At 37.6% G+C, this 14988-nt stretch overlaps 1 protein-coding gene across 3 annotated transcripts in view; it reads left to right on the top strand.

Annotated features, from left to right (window-relative positions):
• Positions 1 to 768: 768 nt before the first annotated feature.
• Positions 769 to 14988, top strand: part of PSMD14 (proteasome 26S subunit, non-ATPase 14) — a 99963-nt gene continuing 85743 nt past the window's right edge. The window contains exons 1-3 of one of the 3 annotated variants that reach the window (XM_025853857.2): positions 769 to 1105; positions 7924 to 8052; positions 10557 to 10608. In XM_025853857.2, the coding sequence (XP_025709642.1) occupies positions 10561 to 10608 (48 nt within the window). In that variant the 5' untranslated portion in view covers positions 769 to 1105; positions 7924 to 8052; positions 10557 to 10560. The remainder of the gene's footprint in view (positions 1106 to 7923; positions 8053 to 10556; positions 10609 to 14988) is intronic. The other 2 variants (XM_025853865.2, XM_073883418.1) reach the window with 2 other exon arrangements.

The following is a 14988-nucleotide window of genomic DNA, read 5'->3' as shown; positions in this document are numbered from 1 at the left end:
GAGGGACTTGGTGTAACTAAACAGAGCCTGTAACTAAATATGATATGAATTTGTTGATCATCAGTCATTTTTTTTGAAGATTTTGTTTATTTCTTTATCAGAGAACAAAGACGGGGAGCAGCAGAAGCAGGCCCCCTACTGAGCAAAGAGCCCGATACGGGACTCGATCCCAGGATCCCAGGAGCTGAAGGCGTACACCTAACCCACTGAGCCACCCAGATAATCAGTTATTTCTTGAGTGGTTTTGCTCTCTGAAAACCTAGCACAGAACAGATAATGGGCAAAACGTTGTTGCTGCTAATTATTTGGAGAAACGTAATAATTTTTTTTAAGCCCTGTAAGTTAAATTGGGCTTAAAGTGGGTGGTTTTACCATTTGGGAAACGTTGGTTTTCCTTGAAATCCAATTCCTGGAAAGCGGAGAAGACAAGGAGGTGGGTAGACTGCGCTGTGGAAGAGAACCTCTGACCTATTTCCCCTCTTTTTACACCTCTTCCTTTTCTTTTCTGCTTCTCTGACGACCAAGTTGAGTTGAAACGAACCTTTCAGTTTTTGAGTTCAAGGACCGCGGTGAACACCCAAACGAACGGGGTTCTGGTTTCTCCAAGCCCGCAGTTGCATTTCCTAGCCCGTCACCTCCAGGGTCCAGTAAGCCGGCGTCCCAGATCGCGACTGCGGCCTGGATTCGCAGAGGGGAGAAAAGGGTGGGGGGAGAAAAGAGAGGATGACGGAGGGGCGGGAGCGGCCCCGGCGCTAACTTCCGTCCGGCCCTCCCAGCCTAGACTGGAGAAGCGGGTCGGCCCGCGCTCACCGTCTGGCGCTCTCCTCCCGGGACGCCCGCCGGACTCCCGAGCCGTCTCCAATTGGCCGTCGGGGGGAACGGAAGCCGAAGCGGAGCAGTGAACCCGGAAGTGCTTCGCGGCGGAGGCCCGGGCGACTCTTTTGAATGGAATCGGGCTGATTCATCGCCGGTTCGCGGAGCCAGAGCCCCGTGGAGTCTGAGCCGCCGCCGCCGCCGCCGCTGCTGCCGCCTCCGTCGTCTTCGCGTCACCGCTGGTGGGAGACGAGAGCCCAGACCGCGGCTTCCCGACCCCGCCGGCTTTCAGGTAAGACAGGGAAGGCAGGCCCCAGAGGTCCGCGGAGGCAGCCGCGCTAGGCCGCCGCCAGCCCCGTGCTTTCCTGAGTCACGTTGCCCAGCCGAGTTGCCACTGGAGGCCTGGGCCCTGAGGGAGGAGCTCAGGCTTCTGCGTCCTCCTCGCGGGTTACTCGGGTCTCTTGTCGGTTAGGTGTGGAAGTGGTCTCCTCTTCCAGGCGTTTCTGCTTCCCTGAATGAAGCACATCTTGGGAACCCTCTTCTCCCGATACCAGGAAAACCCTTGTGTGTGGCCTCCGTTTGTGTGTGTCTATTGATAGTTACTCCCGTGTTGAAAAACTTCAAAGCTGGCAGAGGAAACAAGGGAGACAGAATAAAATTAACTTTCCCATTGAAGGCATGCTTGTTTTATCACTTGTCCTTCTCACGGGCCTTGACCCTTTTTCTTTCTCTCTTAGTGTTAGGATTTCAATTCCCTTTAAAAACCAAACAGAAACCCCAGAGATGCCCTGGTTTTTAACCTTGAAACTCTTCAAAACAAAGTGTGGTTTTTCTGCTGTGCCATTTAACTTACTTTCAGTTTGTCTTAATTGAGTAGTTGTGAATAGATAACATTTCCTGTTTTCAATAAAGTAGTTATCTGCTACTCTGTGTTACCTCTTGGACCTTATTTTTTCCTGGGGACTTACTTTGTGTCTGTCAAAAGAAGAAAAAATGTAAACTTTTCGGAAGAGTTTGAATATAAATTTAGCGACCGAATGAAAAATTCTGGAAATTAAAAATGGTAACTAAAAGTTGATAAAGATTCATGGGAAAGGCAGGGAAGAAGCCTTAATAATTAGAATAGAAATGCAGTTTTAGGGTGAAAATTATTTTTTTTATTGCCCACAAAAATATGTTTCTAGTGCTGCTAAGTTGTTTATTATGTGGAAAGCCAGAAGACAGTCACTGATAATGTTGAAAGAACAAAAAAGAACTGAATACAGTTTTAGTGGAGATGATTAAGACAGTGGTGGTTTCCTTGTTTTTGTCATGTAAGGCTAGCAGCTGGCTCATTTAAAGTTTATAGGTTTTATTTATTTATTTAAATGTCATTTCCTTTTATTTTTTATTTTTTTAAAAGATTTTTATTTATTTATTCATGAGAGACAGAGAAAGAGAGAGAGAGGCAGAGGGAGAAGCAGGCTCCCAAGGAGCAGGGAGCCCGATGCGGGACTCGATCCCAGGACCTCGGGATCACGACCTGAGCCGAAGGCAGATGCTTAACCATCTGAGCCACCCAGGCGCCCTAAAGTTTATAGGTTTTAAACAAATTTAAATTTAATGAGTAACTGTACATTTGGAGAGATTAAGGTATAGTAGTTCAGAGTTAACTACAGTTGTGTTTAGTGAAGTGATATTTAGTGAAAGGCCTGAATATTGTCTTGAATTTGTCCCAGAACAAAATTACTTCTGGCCCACGGAAGAAGGTTTTGAAGTTATCTTTCAATGAAGCCTCACCTGTTGACTTTGGGGTATTATTCTCCCCCCCCCCCCAAGGTGCTTGGTAAATAATATTTTGCTATTCTAATTGTAAAGCTGCATTTTAACCTCTCTGTCATGGGTTTATTTTATTTTTATGCTTGTCATGTAAACCTTGCCTTTACTATGTAGGTTTAGAACCCATGTTTGAATATCAGGAACGAGAGGCAATTGTGTTTTTGTTTTTCATTTTATAGCAGTGTTCATTTCATAATTCAGTGTCCACTTCTGAAAGTCTTACCTGAATATTCATGAGATTTATTACTCATGAACTTGTCACATACCCAGGTTGTTGCACTCATTTGACATTCATATCCTGCTTTGTGATATTTTGGCATCTCCATCAGTAAAATGAGAGATGGATTAAATAATAGCTTCTGGTTCTAAGATGATGATAACAATAACAGTAACAGCAGTTACTGAGTACCTTATAAATGTTCCAGGCCCTGTGTTAGGTTCTTTGTATTTTATCTTATCACTGACTTGCAAGGTAGGTATTGTCCTCATTTTATAGATGAAATCTAGATTCTAGAAGAAGGTAACTTTTTCCAGATCATACAGAGAGTAGGTTTGCTTGTTTTTTAAAGACTGTATTTATTTGAGAGAGAGAGAGCGCAAACGGGGTGGGTGGGGTGCGGAGGGAGAGAGAGAAGCAGACTCCCCGCTGAGTGAGGAACCCGATGGAGGGCTCGATCCCAGCACCCCAAGATCATGACCTGAGCTGAAGTCAGATGCTCAACTGAGCGACCCAGGCGCGCCTGGAGAGTAGGTTTTGAAGCTTGGATTCCGATTGAGGTCTGACTGCCTTCACAGCCTTTCTGGCTCTACACTGCTTCCTTTCACTTTATGTATTTTTCATGGGTTTATATCATGCCTCCCCAAATAGACTATAAATTCTTTCAGTGAAAGTCACCGAGTTTCTTAGTGCCTCTATTTCTGTATCACCTTATGAACGAGGTAGTACAGGTTTCTCCTACTGTCTGAAAGTTAGCTTTACCCCACTTCACTTTTACAGAAGGCCTGCATTATACCTGTTTTTTGCTAACAGAAAGAAATCTGAAGAGGATTTTTGCTTTTACAAAATGTTATTTGTTTCTTTGATTTATGCCATTTCCACTTAGGAAAGTTGTTTTTTTTTTTTTTAAGATTTTATTTGTTTATTTGACAGAAAGAGACACAGCAAGAGAGGGAACACAAGCAGGGGGAGTGGGAGAGGGAGAAGCAGGCTTCCCGCCGAGCAGGGAGCCCGATGCGGGACTCGATCCCAGGACCCTGGGAACATGACCTGAGCCCAAGACAGACGCTTAATGACTAAGCCACCCAGGCGCCCCTCCACTTAGGAAAGTTTTAATAGGAACACTCTGCTTTTGGATAGAGGGGGAACCTTGTACTTAATGTTTAATTGAAGGCTGTAATTAGGAAACAGCACAAGAAAAGATATTGTGGTAGTTCCATCTTCACTGTTCTAAAGTGGAAAAATCTTGCTTTCAAAATGCTATTTATATAATTAAGTTTAATGTTGACTCTTTCTATTTCTTCCATTGAAGAAAGCCCTTAAGAAAGTCAAAGAAGTTCCTAATTACTTTCCACAAATCAGAAAGTAGAGGAATTAGAAATACAGTGAGATCTGGAGTAAAGAAAGGATTTAGCATCAGTCTGAGAAGTAATATGTAACTAAACTGCAGCATGGGTTGGGGAGTACAAAATGAACTAAGAAAAACAATGATAAACTCGAACAACTAAGAGCTTCATGATTTTGTTTGAATGTTATGAATTACTGGGACAACAGTGTCCCTTGTGAAAAGGTTGAAAAGTTAAAAAAAAAATTGCCACATTCCAAATCCAGATTAAGTTAATTTTGAAGGATCTGTTTTTTAGAGTTATTCTTGGTTCTGTACGTTTTCTGTAAGTATTTGAGAATTGATTTATTTTAGTTCCAACATGAACACAATCTAACTGTATCAGGTTCTTACCAGATATGAACTCAGTAGGGAGATGAAAAAGTGGAAGATCATCAGTTTTTTGATGTACAACCTTTTGAAAGTACCAGTGCTTATTTCGTACTCTTTACCAGTTAGGGCTCTAAAGGTTACTCTATGTATGATATGTTAGTTACAGCTAAACACTTTATTCATATTATCTGATAATTTTTTTAAAGATTTTATTTACTTGAGAGAGAGAGCACAAACGGGGAAGGGCAGAGGGAGAAGCATACTCTCTGCTGAGCAGGGAGCCCCATGTGAAACTCTGGGATCATGACCTGAGCCAAAGGCAGACGCTTAACCTACTGAGCCACCCAGATGCCCCTATCTGATAATGTTTTAAGTAAAGTTAATCATTTCATGATCAGCTCTTGAGTCCTCTGTTTTTTGATAGGTGTAAAAGCTTGCTTTAGATCTATAGGTGTTATGTATGGCTTTTATTTCTAAGAATTGTCTTCCATATTATAGTGTAACACTTTAATTTTATTAACCCTTTTGCTAAATCCTGCAAAATGCAAGTCCCTCCTCTCCAGTATAATTCATTTAGTACTGTGAAATGTGCCTATTGTTTTGAAATTCACTAAATGGCAAACTATGTAGGAAGAAGAATCTGTGTTGTATGAACTGTAGCCCTGCTAAGGAGGGTGGTGCTGATAGCAACTGGCACTCATTGTTTACCTACTATACACCAAGCATTATGTTAAATGTTGTTTATGTCCACTGTCTTCTTTAATTTTCTAAACAGCTGTAAGGTATCCCCATTTTGCAGATGAGGAAACAGGCTCAGGGAGGTAACTGAGACAAGGACACACAGCTAATAAGTATCAGAGACAGGATTTGAATCCTGGCACTTGTATTGCAGAGTCATAGCTCTTAACCTGCATATAAAATATGTATAACATAAAATTTACCATTTTAACCATTTTTAGATGTACAGTTCAGTGGCTTTAAGTACACTTATGTTGTACAACCATCACCATCATCCATCTCTGGAACTTTTTCATTTCCCAGCTGCAATACTTTTGAAAACATAGATCATAATTTTGTTGAAGAGACTATGGCTATCATCTCTGCTTGCAAAACATTTTTTTCTTTTAGATTTATAAACAGTTAAAGTTAGTCCAATGATTTTTTTCACTTCTACATTATCTATTTCTTTTTGCTCATCTTTGTGGACACTTCAGCATTTGTTCACATGTGAACTTCATCAGCATCATAAAAGATAAAAGAATATGTCACATATCTCTTTAGCAAAACAAGTTCTTGTTGTAAAATAGTGTGTGATGAAGTCCTTCTTGTTGAATACCTAACTGGATGAGAACCTATTTCTTTTTTAGTCCTGGAAATATATTGTTTGCTCATTGATCCACTTAGGAAATAATTTTTGTGGTGAAATTCAGGTAACAAAATTAACCATTTTAAAGTGAATATTTAGGGGCGCCTGGGTGGCTCAGTTGGTTTAGCATCTGACTCTTGGTTTTGGCTCAGGTCCTGATCTCAGGGTCATGAAATCAAGCTGAGCGTCCAAGCTTTAAGTCGGCTTGAGATTGTCTCTCCCTCTCCCCTCTCCCATGAGCGGGCATGTGCTTGCTCTCTGTCTCTCTCTTTCTCTTTCTCTCAAATAAATAAATCTTTAAAAAAATAAAGTGAACAGTTCATTGTCATTTAGTAGATTCACGGTGTTGTGCAACTACCACCTCTACCTAGTTCCGAAACATTTCCATTATTCTGAAGTAAAATCCCTTACCCATTAAGCAGTTTCTCCATATTACTCCTTTCCTGTAACCTCTGGCAGTCACTAATCTGTATTCCTTTTCTAAGGATTCAGATATTTGGAATACTTAATATAAATGGAATCATATGGTTTGTGACCTTTTGTGCATGTCTTCTTTTACATAGCATAATGTTTTGAGGTTCATCCACATTCTCATGTGTATCAGTACTACATTCCTTTTTATAGCTGAATGATATTCCATATGTTCCATTGTATGTGTATTCATACTAGAATTTGTTTATCCTTTCACCTTTTGGTGGGCATTTGGGCTTTTTCCATCTTTGGGCTGTTGTGAATAATGATGCTCTAAACATGCATGTACCTGTGTTTGTTTTGAATACCTATTTTTAATTCTTTCAGATATATACCTAGGGATGGAATTGCTGGGTCATATGCTAATTCTTTGTTGAATTGTTTGAAGAGCTCCCAAACTGTTTCCATCACTCCTTGGTTCTTAAGTTTGAGAAAATTAATCTAGGGTATTGTCATCTGAAGGTGTATAGTCTGAAATTTTGTTTCTATCAGTGGTTCTGAACTGGGAGTGATTTTGCCCTTCCAGGGGACATTTGGTAATGTCTGGGGACACCTTTGATTATCACGACTGGGTCAGTGCTACCAGCATCTAATGAGTAAAGGCCAGGGATTCTGCCAAACATCCTGTAATGCACAAGACAGTCCTTTACAGCAAAAAATTTGGTTCTGAATGTCAACAGTGCCGAAGAAACCTGGCTTATACCATCAATTTTATTGTTATCATTAGAGACTAGAGTGTTGTTACCAGTTTCTTTACATTCACCTTATGATTCTCTAATCATTAGGAAACTTTTTTTCTCTGTTCTTCCCTCTTTGACATTATGGATAGAATATGAAAAATTCTGAGTTTTCAACTGTGTTCAAATGAAAGCTAAAAAAAGACTACAAAGCTTGTGTCTCTAGTCTTTTCTTTTTGAAAGATGGTGAAATGCTTTGGGCAGCACAATAAAAACTGGAGGATGAAGCAATAGCAATAATGTATTTCACTGTTGCATCATTTTGAATAATTCTTATTCTTCCATTTTCTTGTTACTTTGGCATAGTTGGGAATGATTGACTAAAAAATGATGAACTAATTCCTATGATAATGAAATAGCAAACTTTCAAATATAGGCAATAACATCACTAAGATTCCATAGTATGTCATGGATTTGTAATAATGTGCAATGGAACTATATGGTAATTACACAATAGAATGTTCTGTTTAAAAATATGAGTAAATTTTCTTTTTGTTCTTTGAAACACCACTAGAAAGACTAAAAGTCATGAAATGTCAGTTCTTACATATAATTAGAACTGCTCAAAAAAGAAACTTAAAAACAGAATTTGTATATGGGGTAATCCTCTGCACTATAGCTCCCTAGAATGCTATTTCTTTCCATATTCTTCTGGAAATGGTGATTAAAATCAGTTTTGATTTCTGTTTTGCTTTTAGGAATTTTGTCTCATTTAAAGTTCGTGGCATATTTTCCTCCATAGTTCTCAAAGTAATTATATCTTATTTTATTTACTTTTTTTTAGGAGAGAGAGAAAAAAAATACTTGGGAAAAGTTATACCTGCCAGTATTAGCAAGAGCTTGAGTTGAGAAGAAATTTGTCAAACTCAACGAATTGAAGCTTAACACCTCAAGAGTTGTAGTTACTGACCAGGTGAGAATTAAGAATGTATATAACTTTCACCTGTTCTTTCAGGATATGATATAAAGATGTTATGAAAATGTACCATTTTTTAAACACACATCAAATTATAAATATGTGATATCCAGATTTAAGAGCTCATGAAAGTCATTTAGATAACTAGCACTTTTGTTCTTTGCTTTCTATAAACTTTTTTAAAAAAGTAGTGTGATATACAACATTTATTGATATATTTCATTTCCAAATGTTAGTATTTTTATTAAACTTCATTATGTTATCTAAAATGTTTTAGTTTGTTAAATATTTTTTCTTGTTTGCTGAGACATCTAATTTTACTAAAAACACAAATTTGACCTGCCAGATTTTCTTTCCCTCTGCTCCCCACATTGCTCATGTATATTCACAGCATCTGGAGTCTGTGTAAAGTCATAAGAAACAACACTGGGGGAATAGATAAACTGAACACAGCTGGGAATCGACTTTGGCCTGGAATATATATAGTGTCTAAAGCATACTGTATGTTGTTAGCTTTTTTCTATTTGTTCTTTTAAAGCTTGAAATGGTCCAAAAGAATTTTTTTTTCCTTTGGTAATACATTCTAGAGAAATGTCTTTAATATTTTAAACTAGTCAGGTTTTGCCCCTCTGTTTATAAGCCTTTAAAAAATGCCATGTATTGAATGCTATATTTGAGTTGAGGAATTTTAATGAGAATTTAATGGAGATTTTTGTTTGTAAATGCGCTGTTAGAATGTGTTAAGGTTATAAAGCAGAAACTTTGTCTAGACTAACAAGTTTTTTTATGTCTTTTTTAAAAATGAATTTATCCATTGTGAATCTCACAGACTTGTTGATATAAAGTTGTTTATAAATTGTTGTTTATATAAAATTCAAAAACAGGGGCGCCTGGGTGGCTCAGTTGGTTAAGTGACTGCCTTCGGCCCAGGTCATGATCCTGGAGTCCCGAGATCGAGTCCCACATCGGGCTCCCTGCTCAGCGGGGCGTCTGCTTCTCCCTCTGACCCTCTTCCCTCTCGTGCTTTCTATCTCTCATTCTCTCTCTCTCTCTCTCTCTCTCTCTCAAATAAATAAATAAAATCTTTAAAATAAAATAAAATTCAAAAACAGCAGAACTAATCTATGCCATTAGAGGTTGAAATTCTATCTTTGCACGGTGGTAGGGACCAGAAAGGGGGTATGAGAGGTGTTCTTAGGTGCCCATAATGTTGTTTCTTTATCTAGGTGGTGGTTATGGGAGTGTGTTCACTCTGTGAAGATTCCATGGCTTTGTCATTTGTGCATTTTTCTGTATGTGGACTTGAATAAAGTTCGCAGTATTAGCATTGTTAAATACAGGAATAAATTGTTAGCAGGATCCAACAAACGTGATTAGGCTGTAGTGTAATGATCATGAGTACATTATTAATTTTTAGTTTGTATAGCAGTTCTAACTAGTAAAAGAATGTGAACAAATGACTAATTCATTAGCATTTAATTTAGAATATAAATTGTAGTAATACCATTTTCTAAAGCATATATTAGAAAAGGAATTTTAAGGCACAGTAGCAATTTTCAAGTAAAAGAAAATGCTTCATTGTCACTCTTAAAGTATTTAGTTGTACTGATATTAACTTTTTAGAATTTGGTTACACTGTTTGTGTAGTTGAGGTCATATCGATACCCTTGTTATTTCTTTCCTTTGATTTCTTCTGAGTTTTTCAAGCTTATAAGAATGTCTTCTATAGTTATTCTAGACATAAAAAACAAATGAGATTGATACTTTAAAGTTAATCTTCTTTGTATTGATTAACTCTAAAATTATCATTGAGAAGAACAGCTGAATTTCCTTAGTGAAAAAGGTATATATCTCCACAACAACTGAAATAAGGCAAAATATCTGTGTAGGTTCTAGAACACTATCTTAATGCATTTAATGTTTACTTTATAATATTTCTTTTAGTATAATGAGTTCATTTTAAAAAAGCCTTTGATGCTAATTCAGAGATCCATAATCTGCTCACAATGTCTTTCACATGTAGTTTTGATGATAACTGACAAGCTGTAAGTTAATTAGCACAGAACTTACTAATGAGGATGTTAAAATTTAATTTAAAAGTGAGGATTTTTATTTGTACACTCTGAACAAATTGAAGGAAATTCAATCATACATATGATAAGCATTTCAGGCACTTTTTCCTCATTCAGGTACTTTATTAGATAACAATGAGAAAATATAATTAACTTAATGATAGCAAAGTTTTGAAAGTATGCTAAGACTGCTTGTCTTTAAAACCAGGGATAACCCAAAACCAAAGCAGTAAAGTAAGGTCTGTTAATTAGCATGGAAGACAGCTTCTTGAATTAATATGTGGTGTTAATTAACAGGAAGTCTGATGTTGTGTTGTAATTACCACCAATATTTTTGACATACTGAGTGACTGAAGGTGAATTATATAGATAGCAATTGAGTAAACACTTTTGTGCTTAGGAACGTTTTCCTTTGTTTCTGTTTTCTAGAAATATGGACAGACTTCTTAGACTTGGAGGAGGTATGCCTGGACTGGGCCAGGTTAGTATATAGACTTTCAGTATTTCTTTGTTTGTAGACTACACATCTTTCTCTAGTTATCCAAAGAGAAAGAAATCACTCCCAAGAAAATCATCTCACAGATAACCTTACGGTAAGAAGCTTACCTTATTGCTAGTTGTTGTATTGCAACACTAAATAACATGTGGGGAACATTTTCTATTATCTTAATTTAATTTTCTCCTAGGAATAAGAATTTTCTCCATTTTTTTAATTTAAAATTTGGGGATATGTAAGATTCTCAAACTTGCCTTTAAAAAAAAAAAGTCAAAATATCTTATTTCTGGGTTTACAACATAGACTTTAGAAGTAACACATGAAAAAGTAAGCATGGCATATTCTTGGCAAGATCCAGAAAACTGACCCATAGAATGTTTGTATGTACAGTTTTAATACTGGTAAATTCCTTCTGTTAGTTATGATACATGGCTGAAATAATATGTAATACCTCTTTTCTCTAAATTTGGTATGTATGGTTTCTTTTACATTCTTTTTAAAATTAAATTTGTTTTCAGTCTTAATATTATCATCTGTCTTGTTTCTTGCTATTGGGCAAATGGCCTCTAGATAGATTTTTTGATCTCAGAATATTCTGCTTTAGGTGAAGCAGAAATTTTTGCCTTTTTTGAGTTCTACACTGATTATCTTTCCAGTCCTCCATTCACAAAAGTGATAACTATATGTTTCTCCTTTCCTGAGACTTTTATGTAACATAATGTTTTATGACTAAATTTTGGGAATATTTTTATAACCTACTTTTCTAACCCTTTTAGCTACCAGCTTTCCCTCATTTTCATATCACGGTCAATCAGTTTGTTTTCCTTCATTTAAAGTGGTCTGTATTTTGGGAAAGAAACAGTTTTTTTGGGGATTTCATGGTATTTTAGGCATGGAGGCACTTTCATAAGAATTCCTTAAGTAGGTCTGTCTCATGGCTTCTACTAATAAACCTTTTCCTTTTAGAAAGTTGGAATCATTTCGTGATTCTGTGTTGCATCCTTCATAGACTTCAATTATTTTTCCTTTTTTTTTTAGTTATTTTTACTTTTGTTAGTGTTGACTATTTATTTCTCCTGTTCTTTACTATCAGCCTACTTCTTTATGATTCTTCATTTTTGTAAGATCTCTGTAATCCATTCTCTTAAGAGGCCTAAGCCTTGGGGTGCCTGGGTGGCTCAGTTGGTTAAGTGTCCAACTTTTAATTTTGGGTGAGGTCATGATCTCAGGGTCTTGAGATTGAGCTGTGCATCGGGCTCTGAGTGGAGTGGGGAGTCTGCTTGAGATTCTCTCTGCCTCTTCCCCACCCCACATGTGCACATGCTCTCTCATTCTCCCTATAAATAAAGTCTTAAAAAAAAAAAAAAGAGGCCTAAGCCTCTCGAAACTTGACCCTTCCAAAGCTGTTTCCATGCTTTCGTAAGCATTCTAGATAGCTTCTAGAATTCCCTCATTTATTCTGAAATTAGCAATAACAATGTTAAAGCATATCAAAGTGTCAGAAGTGAGCTGAGGTAATAACATAGGTACTGCAAATTTACCTGCAAAATATAGGCAATGATATTGCCTTAGTAGAATTCTTTTATTTTATTTTATTTTTTTTAAGATTTTATTTATTTATTTGGCCAAGAGAGATATAGCGAGAGAGGGAACACAAGCAGGGGGAGTGGAAGAGGGAGAAACAGGCTTCCTGCTGAGCAGGGTGCCCAATGCGGGGCTCGATCCCAGGACCCTGGGATCATGACCTGAGCCACCCAGGCGCACCTGCCTTAGTAGAATTCTTAAAGGAAGTTGCAGCAAATTTAAATGCCAAAATACCTTTTCTTAAGCATTAGATGCAATAAATTTATATATCCATGCTAGAAAGTCATGCTGGGAAATTGCTGGATGTGAAATATAGTCTTACTGACCACAAATTGAGCTACATCATATCTCAGTGACCACTGCAAACCTTTGTAGGAAGTGAAAAACTTAAGTTTGGTTCAATAACCTCTCCTTGGCTCCTGATAATTTAATCACCTCATGTGTCCTCTATCCTTATTTGAACTTAAAAATATGTTATTTAGAATCTATTATTTCAAGTGTGTGTTTCATCTTCCCAATTAGATGACAAACTCTCAATGGGATAATTTGTGGGGTGCTTATTTCTGTGATATTTCCTTTATCAAATACTAGTGTTCAGTGATTAATTTTTTTTTTAATTTTATTTTACTCTTGGGGCGCCTGGGTGGCGCTCAGTTTATTAAGCATCCAACTCTTGGTTTTGGCTCAGGTCATGATCTCAGGGATCAAGCCCTGTGTCGGGCTCTGCCCTCAGGGCAGAGTCTGCTTGACCCTCTCCCTCTGCTCCTCCCCCAACTCATGCTCGTGCTCTCTCTCTTGAAAAATAAATAAAAATCTTAAAAAAATTTTTTTTATTTTACTTTTGTTCTAGATTTAAGATGTAATTTTGCAACAGATGTTAAGTATATTTTTTAATATACAGGAATAAAATATGTATTATTTATTTTTTTAATAAAGTAAAAAATATTTGGGTTAAAAGCTACTCTTTCCATTCAGTAATGCATAGCAGCCAGTAAAAGTGGAAAAGGAGACATAAGCAGTTTTATCCCTCCAAAAATAAATGGGTAATGTTACTATCTTACCATTTAATGGAAAAGTCAGAATTTCCTTATAGATGGGGGCAGGATACTTGTTGGTAAGTTTGCACATGGTCCTTTGAAAACATGAGAATACAAACAGAACAGGGTTCTTCATTCTAACAACTCTGAACTTTCTCTGAAACGAAGTGATTTTTCTCTTCTCCGTGGCTAATCTTTCCACTTATTCTCTGATCCCATCTTCTCTTGAAACCTTGCTCATATGCACTGACCCCTTTCTCTGCATACAAAAATGTTTGTCTGTATCCAAAAAACAACAAAACTTTACTGTACCCTGACCCTAAGCCTTTTATTTATTTCTAGAATTCCTGAAATAATAGCTTATACTTACAGATTATACTTCCTTACCTTCGACTCTTCTGAGGTTATATACTGGCTTCCTCTTCCATTACTTTTCTGGAATTGCTCAAATTACCAAGTCTGTTGGCCTGCCTTTGGTTCCCTTTTCACTGGACTTTAATATATTTATTAAAGATTTTATTTATTTGTCAGAGAGCAAGCACAAGCAGGGGAAGCAGCAGGCAGAGGGAGAAGCAGGCTCCCCTCTGATCAAGGAGCCTGATGTGGGACTCGATCCCAGGACCCTAGGATCGTGACCTGAGCCAAAGGCAGACGCTTAACTGACTGAGCCACCCAGGCATCCCCAGTATAAACGTATTAGTAGTTTAAAGTAGAAACAAACATTTTTTTTTTAAAGATTTGTTTATTCGAAAGAGAGAGCACACACACACAGGGAGAAGGAGAAGCAGACTCTCCACTGAGCAGGGAGCCCCATGTGGGGCTCAATCCCAGGACCCTGGGATCATGACCTGAGCTGAAGGCAGAGGCTTAACTGACTGAGTCACCCAGGCGCCCCACAAACAGATGTTTTGTTAGAAGTATTAAAATTTGTTAACTAGTAGCTTTAAATTTCAAATGTATTTTTTTATTTGCTAAAGTGTTTATGAACTTGGAATTACTATAAGACATGAGATGATTTATTAAAAGCATTTACTGCTGTAATTTGGCTACTTGATTATAACTATCCCAACTTACATCTTGGCAACTAAACTTTCCAAAACCTGTGAAGATAAAACCCAAGAGATAGGCATAGCCAAAGCACCATCATAGTCTCCAGTCTCTAAACATTTTAGTTTAAGTCTTTGGGTCCATTTTAGCTTTAGAAACAGCCAAGGTAAAAGCTTAAAAGTAAATGATTTCTCACGGCACCTGCGTGGCTCAATCTGTTAAGTGTACGACTCGGTTTCGGCTCAGGTCGTGATCTCATGGGTGGAGATCTCATGGGTCAAGAGATGGAGCCCTGCTTCCAGCTCCATGCTCAGTAAGGAGTCTGCTTGAGGATTCTCTCCCTCTGCTCCTCCCTGTGCACGTGCTCTTTTTCTCCAGAATAAATAAATCACAGTTGTTGATTAGAATGTAGAGAAATTGAAACCCTGTACATTGCTGGTAGGAATGTAAAATTATGTAACCTCTGTGGAAAACAGTATGGTGGTTCCTCAAAAAATTAGGGATAAAAGTACCATACAATGCAGTAATTCTATTTCTGTCATTGTATATTCCCCCAGAATTGAAAGCTGGGACTCAAATAGATATTTGTACACCAGTGTTCATAGCAGCATTATTCACAGTAGCCAAAAGGTGGAAGCAACTTGTGTAATAGCGATAGATGAGTGGATAAACAAAATGTGATATGTACATGCTATGG

The sequence above is a fragment of the Callorhinus ursinus genome, unplaced genomic scaffold, assembly GCF_003265705.2.
Source record: "Callorhinus ursinus isolate GAN/ISIS: 27379988/994484 unplaced genomic scaffold, GSC_fseal_2.0 scaffold2, whole genome shotgun sequence".
In the NCBI taxonomy this organism is placed as follows: Eukaryota; Metazoa; Chordata; class Mammalia; order Carnivora; family Otariidae; genus Callorhinus; species Callorhinus ursinus.
The sequence above is the reverse complement of the archived record's forward strand: the minus strand, read 5'-3'. Positions and strand labels throughout refer to the sequence as shown.